We start from the raw sequence: 23795 nt of genomic DNA, 5'->3' as shown, positions 1-23795 counted from the left end.
GCGGCCGGGGCCATGTGCGCGCCGGCGGGGCGGCGTCTATAAAAGGGGCGCGCCGGCGCCGGGCCTCCGCTAGCCGTGCGCTCTTGGCGCGTCGCGTTGCGCTCCGAGGCGGCTCGTTGTTCCGCGGCGCGGCCATGCAGCGGTGGGTGTGGGTGCTGGTGCGGGTGCTGGGCGCGGCGTGGCTGGCGCTGGCGGCGTCAGCGTCCGCTCCGTCGTCGGCCAAGGCGGCTTCGTGGGACGAGGTGAACGTGCTGGCGCACGGCCTCCTGCAGCTGGGCCACGGCTTGAAGGAGCACGTCGAGCGGACGGGCGGCCAGCTGCGGGCGCTGGGTAGCCGCCTGAGCGCGCACAACGCCTCGCTGGCCCGCCTCGAGCGCCGCGTCGACGCCCAGCGCCTCCTCGACGGCCGCGTCGCCGACCTGGCCGCCCAGCTGCGGGCGCTGCTGGCCGAGCTGGCGGCCCACAAAGCCGCCGTCCACGCGCGCCTCGAGCGCCTCGACGGAAAGCTGCGGCCGCCGCTGCGCCCCAACGGGCCCGAGAACGGCAGCGGCAGCCCCCGACGGAGCGGAGGGCCCGGCGAGCTGGGCGCCCTGCAGGTGAGGAGAAGGGGACGGGGACGGCGAATGGGCCGCCCGCGGGTCTGTGCCCTAGACGGGGGCTGCAGGAGGGCGAACGGGTGGCGATCTAAGGCGGGGAGAGGGATGGGATGGGAAGGGGTGGGGCTGCCTGCCTAATGGCACGTCTGAGAACTGGGAGTGCTCGGGGAGGGTATATTTTTGCCCCTTGCAGGGGTCTTTTCGAGGGGGGGTCATTAGTGGACGGGTTGCCCGGCGTGGCCCTTCCCGTTCAGGTGCTCTTTCCCCAAACTCCGAGCTGCTCTTAGCTGGGCGGCTCCTGGCGAGACCCTGAGTTCCCACCCGTCCTGGCGGCGTCGCGAATCGTCTCCCCTCTCGGGGCTGGCAAATCCCCCCAAGAGGATTCCGAAACCGAAAGAGAAACCCGAGCCCTGTTTTCAGCCGGTGGCCGCTTTCCGGCAGGCAGCCCTCCGGGCGAGCATCTCGGCGCCTTTCGCGGACAGCGACCTCCCTCGCCGGCCTGCCGCCAGATGCGCGGCCGTCGCGGTGGCAGCTTCGGGATGAATGAGATCGGGCGGGGCGGGAGCCCTCGGGGCGCTGGGCTGGCGCGGAGGCGGGTCGGCTGCCTCGGGACCAAAACCGGCATGCAGAAAGGGAGCCCGTGCCGTTGAGCAAAGTGCCCCGTCCCGGCTGTCTTTAAAGAAGTTCTCCAGAATTCACTTGCTTCTGAAAACCTCTGGATCCAGTCTCATAAGGTCCGTTGTGCTTGTCAAGGTGAGACCTTTAGACCCAACCAGTCTGGATGTCCGGCCGAATGGGCTTGGCCAAGGGGACTTGCAGACTGGAGAGGTCCTTGCCCTCTAGCAAATAGAGGTGTGCTGCAGAAGGACAAGGGGGTGGCCACAGTGAACTCTCCAAGGTTAGACACTTAGATCCAGCCCTTCTTTGTGTGCCCAGTTTGCACATTGATCCTGATTTTACCCATTGTCTAAAACTCCCGGGTTCCAGCGTTCACGGGCAGGGGTTCATGGGAATTGTAGTCCATGGACATCTGGAGGGCTGCAGTTTGACTAAACCTGGAGTAGAGGCTGGTCCGTACCGCTGTGTATAACTGACTGTGGGGAGGATCCTGGTGGTGGTGGTGGGAAGGGCCGTCAAGCCACAGCTGCCTTATGGTGACCCCCCCCCCCTTTGTAGGGTTTTCAAGGCAGGAGACGAACCGGTGGTTTGCCGTCCCCTGCCTCTGTGTAGCCACTTCCCTGCCTGACTCCCATCCAAGCATTTATTTATTTAGATTTTTATGCCACCCTTCCATACAGCTCTGGGCGGTTGACATAGAAAGTCATAAATAGTTGCATAGAACATTATAACAATTTTAACATGTCAACTAGAGCAGTATTTTAAGCAGAACAGTAACACTGACAAAAACTCTGGGTAGGTCAGTTGTCCAGGCATGGAGCTGGGAGTCTGAAGGGGGGGGGACCAGCAGATGTTTTGAGTCAGTCGGCCTCAAGCAAATGCCTGGTGGAGGAGCTCCCTTTTGCAGGCGCTGCCCGAATTCTGGTTTGTGGCCTGATCTCTTCAGGGAGCTCGTTCCACCAGGTGGGGGCCAGGAGCGAGAACGCCCTGGCCCTTGTTGAGTTCCTATGTGCTGCTTTGGGGCCGGGGATCTGCAGCCAGTTGGAGGTGGCGGAGCATAAGGCTTTTTGGGGGGTATTAACCAGGGTTGACCCTGCTTAGCTACTGATGAGCGGAGACGGCCCATCAGACGAAGATGAATAAACAGAAAGAAATTTCCAAGCTGGCGATGGCAAAAAGCTTTATTCAGAACGAGCTCCTTGGTATAAAACCTCGTTTTCGTATTTTACTTCCTCAGTAAACTTATTTCTGAATTGGTTTTTTTTTCAGGGATACAAAGTCGTCATCCCACTCTTATATTTTATATGCATACTTGCCATATATACCTTATATTTTGTTTTAAGCCATATAATTTGGGTCTATTAGTATCAAAGGTCCATAAAGGTAACTATCTTATAAATGACTGATAATGAGAGTAGCCTAGCCGGGCTGTCTGGGTCAGGGCTAAGTAAGTAGGATCCTGCAGTGTAATTTTGGCATGGTTTAGTACAAGGATTCCCAACCAGGGGTCCGTAGGTGCTCAACATCCACAGCTTTTCCCCTCCTGCCTCAATGGACGTGGCCACAAGCTAACGAATCAGCCGCTTCCATTGCACCCTCCTCTCCTGAGTGGGGGTGAGGTCTCTCGTGGTTTCTTTGCCTGTGAGGCATGGAGTCTTTACATTGTGTCCCGTCTCTCCCCCCCTCCCCCAGGCCTTCTTGAGCCTGCTAGTCACACAGGTGGTGTTGTCACACATAACCTCTGGGAGTGTGGCTAGCTGAAATCACTTCCTTGAAGAAAAATTTCAGGGGCGCTTCAGTGGTCGAAAGCTGGGGTGGGCAAACTGTGGCCCTCCAGATGTCCATGGACTACATTTCCCATGAGCCCCTGCCAGCAACTGCTGGCAGGGGCTCATGGGAACTGCTGGCAGGGGCTCATGGGAATTGTAGTCCATGGACATCTGGAGGGCCACAGTTTGCCCACCCCTGGTCAAAAGGTTGAAACTCCTGTTTCATTGTTTATTGAATTTTCTGGTCTGGCTTCTACAGACTCACTCTGCAAATTCCGCCTTGAGTCCTAGCGGAAAAAAGGACTTAAATTTTTCTCTGCTTTTCTGCATAGCGTCCTCCGTTCTTCTGACTTTAATGTGCTGGTGTGTGTCTGTGTTGTGTATTTTCAGGATTTCGTGAGTCGCCAGAACTTGCGGATCGAAGAGCTCTTCCACAAACTTAAGCAGCAGCAATACCGGATGGATAAGCAGAATCTTCAGATCAAAAGCCTTCAGAGTAAGGTACGGATTGAGGCCATCTCTGAGCGCCAGGCTGCTCTGAAGGGATTTGCAAAGAAGGATGGTCAGATTGCTAGTCCAGAAAATAATAAAAAAAACTCCGGCCAATTGGCTGAACTTAATTCGCCTTATTTGTATTTGTATTTGGTTGTTCTCTTAAATGCTCGCAACTTGAGATTCCCTTTTAGGGAAGTTTTGCGGGGGTAGTCAAACTGCGGCCCTCCAGATGTCCATGGACTACAATTCCCATGAGTCCCTGCCAGCGTTTGCTGGCAGGGGCTCATGGGAATTGTAGTCCATGGACATCTGGAGGGCCGCAGTTTGACTACCCCAGATATAAAGTATGAACCAAACAATCGCCACCAAAATGGGTTCCAGAGAAACTTTATGGTTCTATCTCCCGTTTTCAATTTGAAGCCTGTGAGCTGTTAGAAAGCCTCCCAGAAGGTTTGAGCCTGCCAGGACATGATACCCGAAACAGTTGAAAGAATTAGAGGAACTTTATATTTGAAATAAGACCATTGAAGAAGAAAGAAATTGAAAACGGGAAATTGAATCATATTGTTTATGCGGAAGCCATTTTGGTGGCTGTTGTTGAGTTCATACTTTGTTTTATCTGAAAGAATCTATATTTCCCTATAAGGGAATCTCAAGTTGTGAACATTTAAAAGAAAAACAAAATAAAAATAAGAAGAATTAAGTTCAGCCAATTGGCCAAAGTATTTTCTTATTTTCTGAATGAATTTGCGGCAGGGGAAAGACTTCCCCTAAGGGCCTCTTTGGTCATGGCCCCTCTTCTCCGCTTCTATACTTGCCCTGTTCCCCAAATGAATGGGCTTCCCCTAGTGTTGTCTCCAGGTAGACTGGTATGGTACATGGAGGTTCCACCTGGCTGTCACAGCTAACGACTGCTGCTTGTTTATTTAAACTTTTAGCTGCCTTTCTTCCATACAGAACTCAAGGTGACTTACAGGTGCAGATAAAATTCGATAAGATAAAAGTCCATTAAAATTGCAGATATGGAGAGCTGCTGGTAAATTAATCAAATGAGATCCTCGATGTTTTCTGTGGGCTTGATAAGACCGAAGGCCGACTGAGTTCTAACCTCCCCCTCAGCAGTGGAGGTAGACTGCTTTGGAGAATGGAAGCTCTGTTTTTCCAGGAGGAAGGGCTCAGCTGCTGCACAAAACTGCATTTGATGCAAGAGAGGGAGAAGGGGGAGGAAAGAAAAGACGATTTATGCATCATGCCCCCAGGCACGTGGCTTGTTATGTTCCCCAGAGACTTGCCCAGCAAGATTCCTGTTTTGCCAGGGTTGTAAATACAGCTGGGTTATGTAAGTGTTCTTGATGTGTTTTGGCTAACTGGCAGAGCTGAGTCCAGGGAGGGCCGCTGGGAGTGTTGTGGCCAAGAGGCGGAACGACTTATTTGGAAAGCTCTTTGTTTGAATCCAGCATGGCTGTGCAGAGTTGCTGGGTGGCCGTGTGGAACCTGGGGACCGTAACATTGACCTACCTTACAGAGTCAGCGTTCCCCTTCTTGCAACGAGAGAGAAGTAACACCAGGCTCTGTTGGAGGGATTTATTTCCGTTGTTCGTAGCCTCGCTCAATGCAAAGCTAAGACGGTTCATCTAAATAAACAATTAATAGGCCTAGGTCGGAGTTGTACAACGATGAAATGGAGCTTCCGTCTGAACCAAGCAACCAGGCATTAATGGCCACAACGCCAAATGTGGCTTTAGAAACGCAGTGTGTTTCCCTGGATCTTTCGTATGCGTAGCCCTGTTTTCCTTTACGCAAACGAACCTCCGGAACAATTCTGTTTCTCCGGCTTTTGCAAAAGATCGGGACCGTGAGGGGCCATGCTGACCTCCGCATGCGGGTGCTTCGCAGACTAAGCCTGTGTACAGGCAGCTGTTGGTCTTGCCCACTGTCAGGATGGCCCCTGCAGAAGGCCCTGCGCAGATAGACAAAACTGTCGCAGATGCACAAAGCTGTGGATAGGTGGTCTTGCGGATGAGCAGATTGAAGGTCGCGAAGGCCTTTGCTGCAGGCCTCTGGGTTAGCTTTCACTGCTGTTTCATTGGATTGGTCTACCTGGGGCCCCTTACAGGGATGTTGCCTGAGTTGCACAGACAGCATGCGTTTGTACTTTGAACCTTTGATCTGCGCCAAATTAGGTGGTTTGTTGTAGAGCGTCGGAAAAAGTATGTGCCAGGAAATCTTGCCTGTGTCATAAACTTGCCTGGGGTGCCAATAGAGTCCCAAATTCTTGCAGAGTTGCAGAGTTGTCCTGAGGGTTACAGGATGCTCCTGTGCTGGGAGCATGACTGGGAAGAACGTGAACGAAGAATAGATGATCAAGCTACATTTACTGCTTACGATCATTACAGCTCAAGGTCTGTCAGGATTAGATGCATGCCAATGTGTGCGTTTTGTCCCTTCCCCACTCCTTGGAATGCTGTGTTACATTTTCTCCTTCTGTGGGGGCTTCCGCAGGTCAACATGTTATTGCCGATGCACATCAAAGAAAACGAAACGCAGACACTCCGCTGGAAGAACAGCGTTGTGCGCAGTGCCGACCGAGCGGCCAATCACAGCCAGAACGCCCGGGCCCAGACTCTGGAGACTTCCAGTGAGTGTGTTATCTTTTTGTCCCCCTGCCCCCACCCCAAGCCCAGCTGCAAAACGGTTTCCTATCTGTGGATGCTGGAGTTTGGGATTCACACTGCACACTTTTCCAGGAACGAAGGATGCATTATCCATGCCGAGCAACTGATTTGCAGGGGTGTGCAATGCTAATTTAGTTCCCCGATCCCACTTCATATGGCCTGAGATTCACTGGTGGAGTTCATGGCTGCATGAAGGGGTACTTCAGACTTGATGACTGGAAGAAATCATGCAGGGTGATGCCCTTGGCTTAATCCAGAAAGTACAATGCTGATATTACTCAAGAAGAAGAAGTAGGCATCCAGTAGGCATGCTTTTCATTTTTCTGACCCAGATGCAGAACTTTACACTTATCTTTATTAAATTGCATCTTGTTCTCATTTGCCCATTTTTCTAATGTGTTCAGATCTCATTGAACTTTGTTTCTATCTTCCGGAGTATTTGCCAGTCCTCCCAATTTGGTGTCAGCTGCAAACTTGATGAGTAGTCCCTCCACCCCCTCATCTAGATCATTAATAAATATGTTAAAAAGTACCGGGCCGAGCACCGAGCCCTGAGGTACCCCGCTACTCACCTCTCTCCAGTCTGATGAAACACCATTGACAACAACTCTTTGAGTGCGGTTCTCTAACCAATTCCCAATCCACTTAACTATCTGAAAATCCAGATTGCAGTCCTTCAACTTATCCATCAGAACATCATGGGGAACCTTGTCAAAAGCTTTACTAAAATCCAAGTAAATGACATCAACCGAATTTCCCCGATCCAGCAAACCTGTTACTTGGTCAAAAATGGAAACCAGGTTGGTCTGGCAGGACCTTTTGGAGACAAATCCATGCTGACTTCCTTGGATCACCAAATTGTCCTCCAGATGTTTGCTGATCGCTCCCTTTAATATCTGCTCCATTATCTTTCCTACAACAGAGGTCAGACTCACTGGTCTGTAGTTTACATTGGCCTTCCCTTTCCTCTCCCCACAACAGACACCCAGTGAGGCAGGTGAGGTTGAGAGAGCCCTGAGATTAGTGAATAAAGGAGAGTTGGTCCTTATATGCCGCTTTTCTCTACCCGAAGAAGGCTCAAAGCGGCTTACAGTCACATTCCTTTTTCTCTCCCCACAACAACCCCCCTGTGAGGTGGGTGAGGCTGAGGGAGCCCTGATATTACTGAAGAATTGGTTCTTATATGCCGCTTTTCTCTACCCAAAGGAGTCTCAAAGTGGCTTACAATCGCCTTCCCTTTCCTCTCCCCACAACAGACATTCAATGAGGGAGGTGAGGCTGAGAGAGCCCTGATATTCCTGCTTGGTCAGAACAGTTTTCTCAGTGCTGTGGCGAGTCCAAGGTCACCCAGCTGGCTGCATGTGGGGGAGGAGTGGGGAATCAGAAGAAGAGTTCCTTCTTATATGCTGCTTTTCTCTACCTGAAGGAGGCTCAAAGTGTCTTACAGTCGCCTTCCCTTTCCTCTCTCCACAACAGACCCCTGTGAGGGAGGTGAGTCTGAGAGAGCCTTGATATTTCTGCTCGGTCAGAATAGCTTTATCAGAGCTGTGACTAGCCCAAGGTCATCCAGCTGGTTGCATGTGGGGGAGTGTGGAATAAAACCTGCTCGCCAGATTAGAAGTCTGCACTCCTAATCACCACACCAAGCCAGAACACCTGGAAAAACTAGAACATCATGGGCCTTCCCAACCGGGTTGGTTTATTAGTTTTTAACTCTGTTGCTGTGTTTTTCCGGTTTTACTACCCTGTACGCTGCCCTGAGATGACTGGTTCGAGGGGAGCACCCTATAAACGTAGATATAAAGAAATAATCAGAGAAGAAAACCATGTGGCTCAGCCATCACATCCACATTCCAATGAAGTCGACTTCAGCTGCACTAAATGTAGTTCAGTCTTTCATTTAATCTGGAAGAAATGGTACATTTCCACATCATAATTCGGAGCAAGATGAAAAATACCTTCACTTTGACACCACAGAATAGAGTGAGCAAGAGAACTAGCAGCCCTGATACAATCCAGTTTCGCAAGCCTTCCTCAGCTCATTCATAAATTACACGCGTCCAAGTCAAATTGAGCATATGGTCTCTTAGACGACCCTTTTGGGCTGTCTAAGAGACTCTTTGGCCCAGAGTGGTAAGGCAGCAGAAATGTTGTCTGAAAGCTCTGCCCATGAGGCTGGGAGTTCGATCCCAGCAGCCGGCTCAAGGTCGACTCAGCCTTCCATCCTTCCGAAGTCAGTAAAATGAGGACCCAGCTTGCTGGGGGGTAAACGGTAATGACTGGGGAAGGCACTGGCAAACCACCCCGTATTGAGTCTGCCATGAAAACACTGGAGGGCGTCACCCCAAGGGTCAGACATGACCCAGTGCTTGCACCTTTACCTTTATCTTTAAGAGACTATGTGTTCATTTTGACTTTGAAATACATTGGCTGACGCCCACTTTATTGGAATGACTGTTGAGCCACACGGTTTTCTTCTTTGATAGCACATGGGGGTAGTATTTGTTGGCAGAGATGTATTATCCAGGAGGGCTAAATAGAACTTACATGTTTTAAGGCAGTCTACCATTGAATGCTGGAACATTCTTTAGGCTTCAAGAAACCCCAGAAGTGGCGCGATTGTGCAGAATATGGTTGGGAAGCAGAGCTGTGGACACGCCCACCTGGGGCCCCTCCCCTTCCATGCCCATCACTGGCCATTTGGGGGGGGGGGCTGACATGATGATATATGGTCACATCACCCAATACATTTCTAACAAATATATAAATGTAAAAATATATTAAAATTAATTACCTCCCATCCATTTGGGATATCTTTCCAGGGCTATCAAGAAACCCCAGGGTTTCACAAACCCCTTAGTTTAGAAAGCCTGGCTTAGAGAAAGGGAGAAATGTATTTTATTTATTGATTTGATTTGATTTTTATACCAGCCTCCAGACGTTGTTGTTAGGTGCGAAGTCGTGTCCGACCCATCGCGACTCCATGGACAATGATCCTCCAGGCCTTCCTGTCCTCTACCATTCCCCGGAGTCCATTTAAGTTTGCACCTACTGCTTCAGTGACTCCATCCAGCCACCTCATTCTCTGTCGTCCCCTTCTTCTTTTGCCCTCGATCGCTCCCAGCATTAGGCTCTTCTCCAGGGAGTCCTTCCTTCTCATGAGGTGGCCAAAGTATTTGAGTTTCTTCGTCAGGATCTGGCCTTCTAAGGAGCAGTCCAGGCTGATCTCCTCTAGGACTGACCGGTTTGTTCACCTTGCAGTCCAAGGGACTCGCAAGAGTCTTCTCCAGCACCAGAGTTCAAAAGACTCAATTCTTTGACGCTCGGCCTTCCTTATGGTCCAACTTTCGCAGCCATACATTGCAACTGGGAAGACCATAGCCTTGACTAAACGCACTTTTGTTGGCAGGGTGATGTCTCTGCTTTTTAAAATGCTGTCTAGATTTGCCATAGTTTTCCTCCCCATGAGCGTCTTTTAATTTCTTTGCTGCAGTCCCCATCTGCAGTGATATTGGAGCCCAGGAAAATAAAATCTGTCACTATCTCCATTTCTTCCCCATCTATTTGCCAGGAATTGAGAGGGCCGGATCTTCGTTTTCTTGATGTTGAGTTTCAAGCCAACTTTTGCACTCTCCTCCTTCACCTGCATCAACAGGCTCTTTAGTTCCTCTTCACTTTCTGCCATTAGAGTGGTATCATCTGCATATCGGAGGTTGTTGATATTTCTCCCTGCAATCTTGATCCCAATTTGTGACTCCTCTAATCCCGCCTTTCTCATGATGTGCTCTGCATACAAGTTCAATAGGCAAGGAGACAGTATACAGCCTTGCCGAACTCCTTTCTCAATTTTGAACCAATTAGTGATTCCATGTTCAGTTCTCACTGTTGCTTCTTGACCTGTATATAGGTTTCTCAAGAGACAAAGAAGATGCTCTGGTATTCCCATCTCTTTAAGAACCGGCCACAATTTGTTGTGCTCCACACAATCAAAGGCTTTAGCATAGTCAATGAAACAGGAGTAGATGTTCTTCTGGAACTCCCTAGCTTTCTCCATGATCCAGCGTATGTTGGCAATTTGAGCTCTAGTTCCTCTGCCTCCCGTACGGCTCAGTATAGCATTAGACTTTTTTGCATTGGGAAAGTGGTGCGTGGAAAACCTTGACCTTTACTCCCTTCCTGCATTCCATCTCCCCTCCAATTGGATGACCTCACAGCTGTTTAGAGCAAAGCTGAACAATCCCTGGCAGGTGTCCATGATGTAATTTTTGCTGAGGCTGGCTGATAGGGAAGCCACAGCGTCCTGTCTGTGTGAGGACAATCACAGAAAAGTGTTCGCCCAATTTTGCAATGCAAGAGGGGGAAGTCAAATGAGCCAGGCAAGTTTCTGGAAGAGAGTGAACAAAATGGCTTAGCAAAGCTGCTGGAGGGTGCCCGGTTCCAGTTACCAGAGATATTGTGGGGGGGGGGGGAGGGGGAGTCTGGCCATGGAACGTGTTGGTTTCAGACATCTGTTTGCACAAGATGAATGTGTGATGAGCATAACAACCTCTGCCCCATGCTGGATCATGCTTAGATTCTCCTAGCTCCATATTGTTTCCTTTGTGTAGGAGAGCTAGCTTGGTGTAGTGGTTAACATTGGCAACTTCTAAACTGGGGAACTGGGTTTGATTCCCCACTGCTCCAGCTGAGTGATCTTTGGCCAGTCACAGTTCTCTCAGAGCTCTTTTACGCTCACCTCCCTCACAGGAAGCCACTTCGAGACTCCTTCGGGTAGAGAAAAGCGACATATAAGAACCAACTCTTCTTCTTCAGTAATCTCAGGGCTCTCTCAGCCTCACCCTCCTCACAGAGTGTCTGTTGTGGGGAGAGGAAAGGGAAGGCAATTGTAAGCCACTTGGAGGCTCCTTTGGGTAGAGAAAAGCGGCATATAAGAACCAACTCTTCTTCTTCTTCTGTAATCTCAGGGCTCTCTCAGCCTCCCCTCCCTCACAGGGTGTCTGTTGTGGGGAGAGGAGAGGGAGGGCAATTGTGAGCCACTTTGAGACTCCTCTCGGTAGAGAAAAGTGGGGTTCAAAACAACAGCTCTTCCTCTTCCTCTGGCTAGCAACGGCTCTCTGGCAGAGAAATGGCTTTTCCTGACCGGAAGAACCGCTGAGCCAGAGAGGACAGGTATTGAACCGGAACCTTTCTGCTTGCAGAGCAAGGGCTGTTCCAGTGATCTTCAGCCTTCGTCCTCACGGGATCCAGGGATTCAGTCCAGCTGGAATTTTGGTGCCCTGGAATGGGCGGGAGTGCAATCTTAAGGCGTAACGGGGGCATGTGTCTTGCTTGCTCATGGGGGAAAGCATGGAATAGGGAGCTCTTTGCTTTTCCCTGAAGGCTCGGATCTGAGGGAGCTTGCAGTGGTTGCTCCTCGGTGGTGTGAGGAGGGTAAATCACACACACTGATTTAGACCAAGGTCCACCAGGGTCACGTTGTCTGTTCAGGCTGATAGCAGGATCTTCGGGTTTCAGCCGGAGGTTCTTTGCATCACCGACAGTCTGGCCCTTTTACTCAGAAATGCAGGGGATTGAACCCGGGACTTCCTGCAAGCCAAGCCACTGGGCCTCTAGTTCTTCCCCTCTCTTCATTCTTATAAGAAAGAACACCTCTAAGCATCTACGGAGAGCTTTCCTGTCTGCCTTCCCCAGGACAATGAAGGTCCTGCAGTATTCAACAGGCAGGGAAAGAAATGATGGCAGAAGTATTGAGGGCGGAAGAGAGAAAAGGTAGTTAGATCGCAAACTCGTCGATATCGGTTGCAAGGCGCAGAGATTTGGGTTATTTTAGGGATTGAATGTATTAATGAAAGAAATAAAATATATACCCATGTATTTTTTTAAACATGTTGTAAACTGCCTCGGACCCTATGGGGGAGCGGAGATTGAAAACAACAACAACAACAATAATAGTAATATGTGAGCTGGTGGCTCCATTAAGCAGCAGCCACGAAGAGCTTGCCCACTGGCCCAGGCTCCAGCCATGGAGTCATTCTGCCCAGTCCGTGGTCTCCAGCGGTGGCCAGACGGATGCTTCTCAGAAGCCAGCCATAAACTGGGCTCCTCTTGTGACCCAACTTACAGCGCTAAACTGCCTCTGAACATGGAGGTTCCGTCCTGCTGCGCCATCCTGTTAGGCATGGATGAGTCCCACCCCCACTTTCCATCGGTCAGATCCCTTTTGAGGCCGCCTCTGCTTCTGGGGGGGGTGTGTGGATCATGAGCAGTGAGGGTCTCTGGGCTCCTGGCCATTCTCAAAACAGACTTCAAGTTTGGCAGCCCCCCCCCCCCAGTCTGTGGCACACCACCTACCCAGGCAGCGGTATTCCAGATGGGGCCGGTGGTGTGAGGGAGAGCCAAGGAAACTCGAGTCTGCAGGCTGGGGCCTTCTCCCGCCCCAGCCAGCTGCTGTTTTCTGTGCTTGGCCTGCAGCCAACTGGGTGAGAGGGGAAGGCGGCTGTCGGCTCCTTTTTGGGGTGGGTGGGGGAGCGGCAGGGTTAATTGGGGAAAGAAGCCCACGTGGGGTGCAGTTGTGCTGGCCTCCGGCCAAGTCGGCCAAAGGCAACGCTATCCCTGCGGCATTGGGATTCCGAAATAATTTGGCCGGGGAGGGAAGAGTTGCTAACTCCACAAAGCATTTGGCAGCGAGAGCTGCTGAGAATCCCACTCTTGGGGGAGAGGGGAGTTTTTTGGCATGAGAGGGCGTCCCCCCCCCATGTGCCGTCAGGGCTGCTGCATGACACAATGGCCATTGGCTTTAAAATGGGGGGAGGGGACCCATGCAAAGTCCTGCTGGGTGCGGAGCCCCCCAGGTCTGCTGCTTAATGGAACCTCCATGCTCTGCGGCAGTCTATCGCTGAATAATCTGGAGGCCTCATCGAGCTGCCCTGTATAATAGCCACTGCTAAACATCCCTGTGAATTAATCTTTAAAAAAAGACTTCACCTTGTAGCAGAGTTTCACAGTTTCCACAACCCATTCGATGAAGAAGCCCCGTCTCCCCCTTCCGTTTTTCCTGGAAAATTTGGAAGCTGGTACTTGCGTCCTATAGGGCAGGGGTAGTCAAACTGCGGCCCTCCAGATGTCCATGGAGTACAATTCCCATGAGCCCCTGCCAGCTGGCAGGGGCTCATGGGAATTGTAGTCCATGGACATCTGGAGGGCCACAGTTTGACTACCCCTGCCCTATAGTGTTGAAAAATATAGAGCTGATAGATATAGAGCTGGTGGTGAGCTCCCCCTCACTGGAAGTCTTCAAGCAAAGGTTGGATACAAACTTTTCTTGGATGCTTTAGGATGCTTAGGGCTAATCCTGCGTTGAGCAGGGGATTGGACTAGATGGCCTGTATGGGCCCTTCCAACTCTATGATTCTATGATTCTATGATTCTAATCTTTATCCTTCAAGATTTCCAGAGGTGTAAACAAGTTGTAAAGCTGTTACCACAATCAGTTCTGGGTTCATGTAGCCCTTTTGTCATCTAGCTGAAACAATACAGTCAGGGGGGGGGGCAGTTATTTAGCCCTCTGCCCTCTCGGTGCCAAACTGCCAAGTAAAGAATTTGACCAGAAATTTGTGGTATAACATAGATCAGAGTTGCGCATTTGTCAGCTACCAAGGGGTTCTCACCTGCATCTGTTGCCAGTTGTGCAGAGCCAGATTTTGTGTGTGTGTGTGTGTGTGTATGTAGCATTAGCCAGGGTGTGTGTGATCTAGAGGGGTGTGGGAACGCATCTGGTTACTACAACAGCTCCACCTTGAAACAGCGTATGGGAGTGATAGCTGTGGCGACTGTAAAGCTAAGATGCTGGTCCTCAAGACGTTCTCACCCCTTTTGTTTTAAAACCAGCACAAATGCCCAAATCAATCACAGGGTGCATTTATGGCTTGAAAGGGGCTGTGGAGGCAGAGGAATTGTGCGTGTAAGTCAGCCAAACGCCTAATGCTCTCATGTTGAGGGGCTTGGAGGAGAGCAGAGATCCTGCCCCCTCCCAGTAAAATCCCTGGGCCATTTTTGGAGCAAAATTGCCCAATTTTTGCTGAGGCCCTCCCAATTGCCCTCCCTCTCCTCTCCCCACAACAGACACACTGTGAGGGAGTTGAGGCTGAGAGAGCCCTGATGCTACTGAAGAAGAAGAAGAGTTGGGTCTTAGATGCCACTTTTCTCTACCCGAAGGAGGCTCAAAGCGGCTTACAGTCGCCTTCCCCTTCCTCTCCCCACAACAGACACCCTGTGAGGGAGGTGAGGCTGAGAGAGCCCTGAGATTACTGAAGAAGAAGAGTTGGTTTGAATTTGAATTTAAGGGGCATGGGAGGTGGGGGTCGCAGTGGGAAAGCATTTAAGTACCTTTGCTCCCAATCATGCTCACAGAGGCCCATAGATTTTTCCATGACAAAACAGGTGTTGGAGATTTGCTACAAGCCATTTTTGTGTGAGGTTACAGAGACCCCTCTTTGCTCTTCCTTGTCTTCCTCCAGAAGAAAGGGCCATTCTCTCTGCCCCCCCCCCCCGCCCAGTGGCATCCTAAATGCAGCTTCTACTGATGAATGACTGTCTTTTGCAAAAAGGATGCTTTGTGCCACGGCTTCGGGGGTGGAATTTGTGTGTGTCTAAGAAGGAAAGAACTGATTTATTCCCGTGTTGGGGAGGAGAGGGGGGAATCTCAGGTTGCAAAGAAACTGGGTGAAAGTTGAATGCTCCTTTCCAGTTTGGTGTTTCTCCTCCGCATTCCCAGGCAGACGTGCCCTTTCCCCTAGTTCCCCCCCCCCTCCCATGCTGATGTAACGTGGGGTAGGGAGGAGACGGAGTGCGTACGCGGGAGTTGCATTGATGCCTGGATAGGCCACATTCCCCCCCCAACACACACACACACACACACACAGGGCCACATGCTATGTGTTCTGAGAATCTCTTGACTCATAGTGTCTCTGTGTTTGTGTGTGTGTGGGGGGGTGATTCACGGGGAGGGGGTGGAGAGGCAGCATGCAGCAAGTATTTATCGGAATCAGCAGATGTCCTTGTTGCTCGGAAAGAGGGAAACTCCAGGGCAAGAGAAGGATCTGCAGCATGGAGTTCATACAAGAGGAAAGGGAGCATTTTCCACTGAAAGGCACCCGTTGAATGTATTTTTGAAGGAGTCCCTAGTTAAGTTGATGGGTTTTAGAAAAGGCTGACATGGTTAAAATTAAAAAGCTTCTGTTTAGGCGCAGGGGTAGTCAAACTGCGGCCCTCCAGATGTCCACGGACTACAATTCCCATGAGCCCATGGGGCTCATGGGAATTGTAGTCCGTGGACATCTGGAGGGCCGCAGATTGACTATCCCGGGTTTAGGGTGAAAGGGTGGGGTGATTTGATGGACTACAAATGATTTTGTTTCCAATTCTGCCATTCTGCTTTTTGCTAACTGAAAAAAATTGGTTTTTATACCCTGCTTTCCACTGCCCAAAGGAGTCTCAAATCGCCTTCCCTTCCTCTCCCCACAACTATTATTTTGGCGTCTTCAAACAGAAGTAATAGGTCCGTCCCCCCCGCCCCCCAGCCTAACAAACGTGCAGGCATCTTTCAAGCAGTCAGAGTTCTCCAAATAACTCTCTTAAAAATTCTTGAGGGCTGGTGTCTTACTTGCACAAACTGCAGCCAAACACTCTGTCCCTTTGCCTTGAATGGAGCTAGTTTAGGGACCACTGCCCCCCTCCCCTTAATCTCAAACATAGCATTTTTGTCATCCTCCCTCTAGGATCGGGCTAGCTATGACCAGCAGCCCCATTGGCTTACGTGGAATGGGTCATGTCTGCTGAAACCCAGAGTGATGTAAGCCGGGCGGCATGCTGCTGCTTGTTCCTATGCGCCTCCCCCCCCCCCATTCAAGGCCAAGGAATTGGAGGAAAGTTCATGTTTACACTCGTGTGTCACCCCTCCTGCTTCTTATTTTCCCCTTTCCTGCGTTCTTCACTGGCCGGCTGCCACTGGCAGCTGTTAGGAGAATGCTTTCTAAATTTATTGCAGCTGGCAGGAAGGGGGGGGGCACGATCGATCCCCTCTGGCCTGCTGAGCTCTGGCGACTGTGGTTCTTCCCCTGCACATAGCCTGCCTTTGTTTCTGGGAGAGGGGCCGGTGCCCACCTGTGCAGCGCGAAGGCGGTGGGGCTGTGTTTCATGGGGTAAAGTCCCTTGCCACGTAACTGTTTCGTGCACAAGGCTCATGTGTGTGTGTGTGGGGGTGAGTGTGCATGTTTTCTTCACGCCCTGCCAAATGGACTTTTATTGGCCTAGTGGAAGAATGTCTTGCTGGCAGCTGGTAGCCTGCCTGGAAGCAAAGTCCAGGGAGGCGCACGATGCCACACAGAGGTCTTGAGGCAGGGGCTTGGCAGCTCGGTGAGGTGACTCAACTTATTCTGGGCAGTTATACCCTGGACAGACTCTTCAGGCTGTCTGTAGAGCAGGGATTCCCAACCAGGGTTATGCAGGAGCTCCCCAGAGGTTCTGTGGCCTTTCCTAGAAATTCGGATGGCTGCCGAAATCCCTGGAGCTCCCTTCCCCTGCGGCTCTACAGGCCTCGTCTCTTTTTCCACTATGGAAAAGGCAAATGATCATTTGGTTGGCTGGCTCCCGCATTGTACTTCCATGCCCACTTCTCTGAAGGGACAAGTCACCACTGCCGGGCTTCCTGAAAGCCTGAAAAATATTTCAGGGCTTCAGAGGACAGAGAATCTCTTCCAGCCTAGTGTTCCTCCTTAGGTGCATGGTGCAGAAATAATGACTCTGTCATTAGAACAAATGTGTAAAGAAAAAAAATCCATACATGGCAGATTCCCTGTCCAATCCCCCCCCCCCGAAATATTCAGTCATGTTTCTTGAGAATGCCCCAGGATGGCAGAATGCCTAAAATAGTGAAGACAATTTGCTAAAAAGCTAGCAGGACAAACTTGAGCTGTGAACATGACCAGAATTGAAAGAGAACTCCTAATTAGATCTGCTGGTGTGCCTCAGTTGAACTGGAAAATCAAGTTCCCACCCGGCTTTAGGCGACTTTTGCTGCAGAGCCCATTCTAATATGTGGGTTTATGTCCCTTGGGTGCCCGGGTTATTGGGCCTTGTGCCCTTCATTTGCCTGTAAATATTAAGATAAGAACTGTGCCCTACTTTGCAATGTCATTGCTAAGACTACTAAAAGAGAATCCTACCAAAATGAACATGGGGGTTTTGATGGGTTCAGACCTGGACTGTGAACTTGCTAGGCCTTAGGTAGCGATGCGAATGAACATAATATATGTCTGTGTGGATGAACTGTACTGCCCTGCCTTACAAGGCTGTTGTAAATATCTTTTTTTCCCTGCTTGGGAATGGTGTTAGTGAAAATTTAAGATGAACACCCTCCCCTTTTCTCCCCCCTCTCCTTGCAGAATTCCCCACACGTTGCCACCAGCTTTTCCTGGAGGGAGAACGAAGCAGTGGGGTGTTCCAGATCCAGCCTACTGGTTCTCAAGCATTTCAAGTCTTTTGTGATCTGACTCCAGGTAAGGGAATGGGGGAATGGGGCAGTGGGTTGGCAGCAGGCACCATGCTGGAGAGTTTGGCTTCAAATCCCCCCGCTCCTACAAGAGATTGTTGGGGGGGGGGGAATAAAAATCAGGATATTACCTGCCTTTCTCCTGGGCTAAAGGTGAAATACTGGGACTAACTTAGCACTGAAAAATCTCTGGTTCAGGGTCTTCCTATTGTTTGGACACATTGGCCAGTTGTCCCAAGAAGAGAGTACTCTATTTTTCGCCTTAATCAGGTGGCCTTGTAACAAACTGCACCCACAACTCCATTGGTCCTTAATCTCACCCACGGGGGATTCCATAATGTTCATCTCTATTTCCCGGCAATCATGCTCTTTGCTAATGTAAAAGCCACACCTCCTCTTCTGCTGCCACACTCCACTGAGTCTCCATAATGCCTATTAAATCGTATTCCTCCACCCACTTTGTAAATTCAGGCTTCTCCTGCTTATTCCTCCTGCTTTTGGAAATCGGATGCAAACGCTCAATGTCTCGTGTCCCTGGGCCTGACAGCCACCGTATCTTGCCATTTTGGTTCCCCATTATCAAATCCTCCCCAGTGTCCCCAGACATCTCCATTCCCCTCCAACACAGTGTTTGGACTATTTGAAGTTTCCTTAAAGCATCGGACCCCTTGATCTGTCTCAGCATTGTGCCCAGCAGCTACTGTTAAGCAGAGAAGGGTCTTGGATGAAACCCGAGATTCTCTAACTCGAATCCGGGACTTTCAGCATGCCAAACATCTTCTCCACCACTGTACTGTTTTGATCAGATTTCTTGGGTGACTCAATCTCTCATTTTGACTGCAGGTAGTGGTGGCTGGACGGTGATTCAGAGGCGCTGGGATGGATCTGTCGATTTTGACCAGCTGTGGGAAGCCTACAGGAATGGCTTTGGAAACATGAGCGGTAGGCAGCCAGTGATTTCCTATTGTAGCATCCCAAAATTACAACCTCCAAAATGCAGCCACGCCTTGGTGAAGACGGTGCCGGGCAAATCTCTCTTGGCAGGGAATCCCTCAAACGGGGTACAACTGTAGAGCAGACCCTCTCTCTGATAGATCGCTGAGCCGTGGGATGCTGGGTCTACTCCGAGAAGCTCTTGTGATGACTGTCAGTAAAAAAACATGCTGAGTTTGTCTGCCCTTTGTTCCTTTCCAGGAGAATTCTGGCTGGGCTTGGACAAGATCCACCAGATCGTACAAGAAGGAATGTTCCATCTTGTCATCGAGATGCAGGACTGGGAAGGGAACTCCCAGCTGGTCCAGTTTCTTTTCAGACTGGGTGGAGAAGACACTGCCTATACGCTCAGCCTCCTGGGTCCAGTCCTTGGGGAACTGGAGAATGCCATGGGTGACTTCCCCCAGTTGCCCTTTTCTACCCGGGATCAGGACCATGATCTCAAAGGAGATGCTAATTGCGCCAAGCACCTATCAGGTCAGTTTTAGTAATACATGCTTATTCCCTTCCTCACTAAAATTATGCCTTTGATTTGATGGACCATTTTGCAATAATTGGCCAGACAGGAGAGAAGAAAGGGAACTATGAATACTGGGACTGGGGATTCATTCAAAGAGCCTGTTTTGTTATTTTGCACACTCCCAGTTTTATTAATGAACATTTGACCCTACTTTCAGGATTAGAAACATTTAAAAAATCAACAGGATAGGAAGCCAGGCTCCTTTGCTGTATGACTGACGTATAGAACGAGTGAACTACAGATGTCAAGTGATGAGTGCGTGATTTTGGAATTTGCTCCCATTGGTCAGATGTTCATAGAATCCTAGAGTTGGAAGGGACCTCATGGGTCATCTAGTCCAACCCCCTGCACTGTGCAGGACACTCACAACCCTATTGCTCATCCACTGTAACCTGCCACCCCCTTAAGGCTTCACAGAATCAGCCTCTCCGTCAGATGGCTATCCATCAGATGGCTATTTTACAAATTTCCAAAGATGGAGAACCCACCACCTCCCGAGGTCCCACTGAGAAACCGCTCTGTCAGAAACGTCTTCCAGATGTTTAGACTGAATTTTTTTTTTGCATTAATTTCATCCCATTGGTTCTGGTCCGTCCCTCTGGGGCAAGAGAGAACAACTCTGCTCCATCCTCCATATGGCACCCTTTGAAATACTTGAAGGTGGTTATCAGATCCCCTCTCAGTCGCCTCCTCTCCAGACTAAACAGACCAAGCTCCCCCAACCTTTCTTCATATGTCTTGGTCTCCAAACCCCTCACATCTTTGTTGCCCTCCTCTGGACATGCTCCAGTTTGTCTACATCCCTCTTCAATTGGGCGCCCAAAACTGAACACAGCACTCCAAGTGAGGCAGAACCAGAGCAGAGTAAAGTGGTACCATCACTTCCTGTGATCTGGACACGATACTCCGTTTGATACAGCCCAAAATCCCATTTGCCTTTTTAGCCACTGAGTCACACTGTTGACTCATGTTCAATGTATGGTCTACTCCTAGATCCTTTTCGCACATGCTACTGCTAAGACAAGTCTCCCCCATCTTATATTGGTGTATTTGGGTTTTCCTGCCTAAATGCAGAACTTTACATTTGTCCCTATTGAACGTGATTTTATTCAGTTTAGCCCACTTCTCGAGCCTATCAAGATCATCCTGTATTCTGTTGCTGTCTTCTGTTGTGTTTGCTCCCCGGGATTCCTGTAGCAGAAGTATTCCTTCAGTATCCATGGGCTGGATTGTCTAAATGGGACATCTATGTTTAGAGGCAGTTTATAAGCTGTCTCCTTCCGGGAGGCATGTGGTGTCCAGGGTTGCAAACAGGATGCTGGACTGGATCTTTGGTCTAATCCAGATGCAAGGCTGTCTTATACGAGACGCCTAAACTGCTTTTAGCCTATGTAAGTTCAGTGGGGCTTCCCCATTCAGAGGTAGTGTAGCCCTGAATTATTTAAAGGGCAGATTAATGATAGAGATGCTTCCTCTGAGAATACTAGACTAGAATGAACTTTTAGTCTGATCTAATTGACTGCTTATGATCTTGGTAGTCTTCAATGGGGCCAGACAGCCAAAGAAATGGCCAAGAGCCAGGAAAATGTCAGTCTTGTTTGCTTGTCCATTCCATCTGCATTCTTGCCTTCCTTGATGGAGTTCTGGGTGGCTTGCATGGTTCTCCCTTGGCCCATTTTGTCCTCACATGATGCTCTATGGAAGGTTAGGGCAGCTAAGAGGTGCTGGTGAACTTCACACGTAAGTGGGGCTCAGAGCTCAATCTCCTACATCCTAGTCTGTCACTAGCGTCCCACCCTAGCTGTCTACCCAGCCTGGTCAATGTTTTGTTAGCGCCTGCCCTGCCACGTTTCTTTGTTTTGTTTCTGTTGGCATGGTCCCTGGCTAATGTACTTCTGGGCTTTCATTTTCCTCCACAGGAGGCTGGTGGTTCAGCACCTGTGGTCATGTCAACCTGAATGGGAAGTATTTCCGCTCCATCCCACGCCAGCGGCATGAGAGGAAGCAGGGCATCTTCTGGAAGACTTGGAAAGGGAGGTATTACCCCCTGAAATCGACCACCATGAAGATCCAGCCAGGAGTGGAATCCTAAAAGCATGGGTCACTTGGGAGACCGGAGTGCCCCTTGGATTTCCACTTCTTCCAAGACGCAAGCAACTTCTCTTTGCTCTAGTTGGAGACTCTGCAGATTCTTCCACTGACTTCCTGTCCATACCATAGAAAGGAGCCTGCGTTTGCAAGAGGGTGTCCCTTGTAATGGCCTACAGGGCAGTACAGTGACTAGTTTCTCTGATGAGAGAACCACTTGGGGAAATTACTCAAGGCAACTGAATAAGGAAGCAGACTTTTGGATTCACCAGCTGAGCTGGCTTCTAGGGTTCTGGCTTTTGCATGAAGGCCACTGGGCAGCAATGCCAGCTGGAGAGGATGTTCTTTCAGATTTGGTGCCTATTACGAATTTAAATACTCTCCAGAGTAGGTTTGTGTGTTTGTTTTTGCTACGGAGAGGGCTGAGCATCTTATTTCCCTTGTAAAGGGCTCAAGATCGACCTACCCAGTCATCTTTTTATGTCTTGAAAGGGCTGCGTCCCCCCCCCTCCCCATGAACTGGCTTTCATTGTAAACAAATGTAGTGGCCTCAATGGCTGTGTTTTTTTGTGTGTGATATCCAAAGTAGGTTTCTGTGGGCCCCACCAGGTAATGCTTCCATCAGAATGGAATGTTGTGCTGCTGTCACAGAAAAGCTTGTCCAAGGTGAGCCCAGGTGAACTGGGTGAGATACTTGTTCTGAGGTTGGTGATGCACCTTCGGGGTTACCTACAGCATAGCTGCTAGTGGAATAGCCTTTAGGCAGCAGAGAAGCACAACCAAAGATATACCCAAGACAGAAAATGGTTAAAAATAGTGGTTAAAAATAGTGATTGACTGTTGGGTGCCCTTAAGTTTTGTTGCCACCAAGTTGGCTTCTGTGGATTAGTTCAGATAGTGGTGGTGCTTTCTTTTCGCACAAAGAGGAAAGTGCTGATACTAGCGGAACAGTCCAACCCAGCTGTCTCAAGCACATTGAATGCTACAGCTGGATCTGCATCTTTTAAATTAATATTTTAATCCATATCTATATTGACGTAGGTTGTTTTGGGTTTTTTTTTTAAGTACAACTTGTTAAATCTAGTAGTGTGTGCTCGGTCCCAATTAAGCAAAAAGGCCAGATCCACTGTGACAGGTACTTGAGTGGGGCTAAAGAGTCTTTGATATGCTGGCTGCAGTTAATCCTCGGGTGCCCTTGATCGTTGTCCCCCAGACTCCTTTTTATTTTTAAGTCATATTGACTCAAGTTCACTCCAATACATTGCTGCTTGTAAATAACTCTTGCATTTGTTGTTTTGATGTGATTATCAAAGCGCTTTATCCTTTTAAAAAAACTGTATTATTATTATTATTATTATTTTTGAAGACAGCAACAGGGAACAATGCTGTTGTAACTTATAATGGTTGCCTTGAACGGATGGCGGTAGGTGTTGATGAGTTTTCGTCTCGTTTGGGGTTTTTTGTACTTAAGACATGCAACTCTTCAAAGAGTCTTCCGTGTGAATAATAAAAAAAAAACGTTAAACCCTTCCTGTCTGGATTCTTTGACATGTGGAATCTCCCATTGAGCGTTGATGGTGTTTTTATGGGAATTTGATTGCCTTGACCTGCCTATTTATTTTTAATTGTGTACCCCACCTCTCAGAACGATGTTGCCTCGAGGCGGCTTACAGAATAAAACCAGAAAACAATATATCCCATAAAATCCTGTTAAAAACACAGTAACATTAATCCCAGTGTCCCACAATTATAAGATGGTGGTATTGGTAATTTCCCCAACCCAACTCTGCTGATTCCAGCCAGCACTAACCCTGCTCAGATAGAGTAGGACCCCCCGATCAAGACTGCGGTCAACCTCCCTCAGCCTCAACCAAACGCCTGGTGGAAGAGCTCCATCTTGCAGGCCCTGCGGGATGTACATAGCTCCATCAGGGCCCTTAGCTCTTCGGGGAGCTCGTTCCACCAGGTTGGGGCCGTTGAAAAGGCCCTGTCCCTGATCGAGGCCAGGCCGATATCCTGAGGGCCTGGGACAACCTATAGGTTCCTACCTGCAGAGTGGAGAGCCCTGCAGGGAATATAAGCAAATAAGTGGTCCCTCAGATAGGTTGGACCCAGGCCGTGTATGGCCTTAAAGGTTAAAACCAAGACCTTGAACTAGATCTGGAAGCAGACCAGCAGCCAATGTAGTTGTCTCAACACTGGCTGAATATGGGCTCTCCAAGGAGACCTAGTAAGGACCCTGGTGGCTGCATTCTGTACCAGCTGAAGTTTCTGGGTCAAAGCTAAGAGTAGGCCCGCGTAGAGCGAGTGACAGTTATGTGGATCAGTGGTCCGAGGACAGATAGGGTGCTAGTAGCCAAACTTGAAACAGATGGAAAAATGCTTTGTGGACTACCTTAGTGATCTTAGCCTCCATGGCAAGTGAAGCATCAAAGATCACCCCCATATTCCTAGCGGGTGTTAGTTGCACCCTGTCCAGGCATGGGAGGTGCA

General features: G+C 49.7%; 1 protein-coding gene across 1 annotated transcript; it reads left to right on the top strand.

The window, feature by feature from the left end:
• The first annotated feature begins 6 nt into the window (after positions 1 to 6).
• Positions 7 to 22832, top strand: ANGPTL4 (angiopoietin like 4). Its single transcript, XM_077331738.1, has 7 exons — positions 7 to 596; positions 3374 to 3484; positions 5981 to 6116; positions 17595 to 17708; positions 18545 to 18643; positions 18896 to 19171; positions 21134 to 22832. The coding sequence occupies exons 1-7, from the start codon at positions 135 to 137 to the stop codon at positions 21304 to 21306; spliced, it is 1371 nt and encodes a 456-aa protein (XP_077187853.1). The 5' UTR covers positions 7 to 134; the 3' UTR covers positions 21307 to 22832.
• Positions 22833 to 23795: the final 963 nt, after the last annotated feature.

Source organism: Paroedura picta, chromosome 4, assembly GCF_049243985.1.
Source record: "Paroedura picta isolate Pp20150507F chromosome 4, Ppicta_v3.0, whole genome shotgun sequence".
Lineage (NCBI taxonomy): Eukaryota > Metazoa > Chordata > Lepidosauria > Squamata > Gekkonidae > Paroedura > Paroedura picta.
The sequence above is the reverse complement of the archived record's forward strand: the minus strand, read 5'-3'. Positions and strand labels throughout refer to the sequence as shown.

Coding starts and splice junctions, on each gene's coding strand:
- ANGPTL4 (XM_077331738.1), top strand. CDS start 135: ATGCAGCGGTGGGTGTGGGTGCTGGTGCGGGTGCTGGGCGCGGCGTGG. Junction 3,485..5,980: donor TCAAAAGCCTTCAGAGTAAG/GTACGGATTGAG, acceptor GGGCTTCCGCAG/GTCAACATGTTATTGCCGAT. Junction 6,117..17,594: donor CCAGACTCTGGAGACTTCCA/GTGAGTGTGTTA, acceptor CTCTCCTTGCAG/AATTCCCCACACGTTGCCAC.